The sequence below is a fragment of the Cynara cardunculus genome, unplaced genomic scaffold, assembly GCF_001531365.2.
Source record: "Cynara cardunculus var. scolymus isolate 2C unplaced genomic scaffold, CcrdV1 Un_Scaffold_1659, whole genome shotgun sequence".
Taxonomy (NCBI): Eukaryota; Viridiplantae; Streptophyta; class Magnoliopsida; order Asterales; family Asteraceae; genus Cynara; species Cynara cardunculus.
Window position 1 is genome coordinate 75,577 of NW_020200825.1, and position 3,110 is coordinate 78,686.

At 28.1% G+C, this 3,110-nt stretch overlaps 1 protein-coding gene across 1 annotated transcript in view; it reads left to right on the top strand.

The window, feature by feature from the left end:
• Positions 1-1,135: 1,135 nt before the first annotated feature.
• The window catches only part of LOC112502608, a 39,711-nt gene continuing 37,736 nt past the window's right edge, over positions 1,136-3,110 (top strand). The window contains exon 1 of the mRNA XM_025106561.1: positions 1,136-1,415. Coding sequence (XP_024962329.1) covers positions 1,136-1,415 — 280 coding nt within the window. The remainder of the gene's footprint in view (positions 1,416-3,110) is intronic.

The window sequence follows — 3,110 nt, forward strand, 5'->3', positions numbered from 1 at the left end:
TGTAATTGATTATTATGTCCAATTACCTATCAATATTACAAATTATTAATGATGTTTTTTTAATATTTATGGGTTTTCAAATGAAAGTCATATATATATATATATATATATATATATATATATACACACATACACTAGAAGAGTATTTACGTAATGCAACGAAATAAATTTTGACTTTAATGTTTAGTTTATATTATTTGTTTTATTGATATAATACGATTTTATGTGGTTTTGAGAAAACGATAATGTTTTTATTTTTGAATAAAATATAAATCGAAATTAGTATCAAATTAACTATTTAATAGATCTCAATTTTTTGGTGTAACTTCTTTAATTCAAATTTTTATTTTAATTTAATTTAGATTTAATAACAAAATAATTTATTTTTGGTTTAACAATATAATTTTTTTATAAAGATAATTTTTTTTGAACGGCCAATTTATTAAAACGAAACTAGCTAGCGGCTAGACCGACGAGAGAAAAAACAAGAAAACAACTACACCATGTTCGGGTTACAAGACAACCTATTCCAAGCTAACTTGCCATAAGCCTTAACTATTATCTTTATATTTTTTTATAAAAATAATAATTAATCATTCTGTTAGATTTCAATGATTATCTTAATTATATTTTAGATTTTCTATATTTAAAACGAATGTTTATCCTGTATTTGATTATGTTTATCCACAATTAGTTACACAAATTCAAACATGAAGCTTTAATAAGTTGTACTTACGCACAATTTACTTGTAATCTTGAATTTTAAGTAATATGCATCAATAAACGGTACTTCATGCATAAAAAATGGTTTTTAAGAGTTTTTGTCAAATGATTTATAATATAGTGTATATATATATATACATATATTCCTCTAATATGAAAAATTTAATACTTAATTAATGTATAGTTTAACAAAAAAGGTATTAATTTACTAGTTGGTTGAAAAAATTACAAATTAAGAATGAAAAAGTCAAATGAGAAATATGTTGCAATAAAAAGAAAATAAAATCTCTAATAATTTATTAATTACTTGGAAGTCTTTATAAGATATGTATATATATACCATACACAGGTATATGCATAATATAGCCCTCTTCTTTGTCTTCATATACTTCTCTTTCCTGTACATTACATGATGCAGCCTCTAATTTCCCCCTACTTTTCTTCATCTTTGCTCACTGTTTTCTTGGTGTCTCTTCTTTTCGTTGGTGACCATGCCGCAGCGCGGATAATCCTGCCGGCAAACGTGACTGTGCCCGCAATTATAGCGTTCGGGGACTCAATAATGGATCAAGGGGCCAACAATAATCTAAACACTGTGGTCAAAGCAAATTTTGCTCCCTATGGAAAGGATTTTTTGGCCGGAAAACCATCCGGAAGATTTTCCAATAATAAGACACCCGCGGACATGCTCGGTACATCTTGCATTTTCAAACTTTTTTATGACTCAATTCCGTATTTATTTGTTTTCTTCGTCTTTGTACGCTCATTTCTTTTCTACTTTTGCGTATCTTAAAGTGCTTTTAAAGGTGATTAATGAATCTAAATTTGGATAAGATATGTACGTGACATATAGATTAAACTTTTGTTAACATAAGTGATTCGTTCAATCATTCGTTTTTGAATGTCACCATAGAAAATGACCATTTTAAAGGCGTCGTTTTTGATGATTCACGACCAAAACCAACAACGTATTTTGCTATTTAATCYGTAAAAAAGAAAAATTGCATAACAGTGTAAACTTTGTAGTTGATCAAYCTTAAACCTTCTTAATTAATTAGCACTAAAATCTTTTTGATTAAGAACCCATTAAGCACCTTGTACTTTTATTAGCCTCTTTAAGTTACAACTTCCATACAGCTTATTTGAACGGTCAATACATACAGCAACAGCTTTTGAATGCATTAATATAAATAGTAAAATATGAATTAAGATTTAAAATGCATTTTATATTGTTATAATAATACAAATTAATGCATTTTTATTTAAAACTTAATGGTATGCACTTAAAATTGGTAGTACAACTTTGTACCACTCAACTAAAATATAAACCCATTCAAGGAAAAATAATGTGTGTTAACCATAAGGGTGGTGCCTGATTGGTTTGARCTTGGCTCYAAAGATCAAAAGTATCAGGAGGTCCGAGGTTCAAATCCAAGGAGGAATAAAAACCCCCTTGTGGCMACRAARGTTCAAATGCGATGACTCCRGGCTATCTGCAAAGCAGGTGATCGCTCTGGGATTAGTCGGCTCATATARCRGGTTGGATWTCCAGATTAATAAATACTAATAATCTATACTACATTAATAAGCATTTAAACCAAAGTCTTAAGTACAAGTATTTAAGCATAATGTACAACCATTTTATGCAAAATTTTCAAAAATCTTTTAATTACAACTCATAAAGTATGATGTACAAGTTTTTAATACAACACCATCAATATCACCCAAACAGAAAGTCTTAGTTTTGCTTTATTACTTACATCTCTTTTTCCTCCCTTTTTTAGCTTTAGACATGGTAAATCATCTTCCCAAAAATGTTTCATGGTCTCAGCTTTTGAAGGTTTTTCAAACTTCAACTAAATTTAAATTCAAATTTTTGTAATGAGTTATGAGTATATGGGTTTAGAAATCCAATACGTGTGCAATTATTTTTCTATTCGATTTTGCTAATACACCGTATTAACCTTCAACTTTATATATTAGTTGACTAGCAAAATAATCACACAAACTTATAATTCAACGCTAAACTAATGTTTCAGAATTGTGATTCAACCGCACTGCATCGCACAGGTATACCACTAGTAGTAATAATAATAATAATGTGTGTACATAAATATTAGTATAACTAGATTTACATTCTAAAAGTTACTAGAACTGGAATATARGAAGTAAAAAACATCTCAATTTCACATAGATGAAAGGTTATATGTAAAATAAAAATCATAGATGTTTTTATTTCTTAGAAGGGTACTCACTCACACAATGAAGCGAAATACATTTTGATTTTAGTGTTTCGTTGTTTTGTCTTAGTCAGTGTTATAATACGTTTTTATGTGGCTCTGAGAAAACGATAATGTTTTTAGTTTTCAATAAAATATAAATATGAA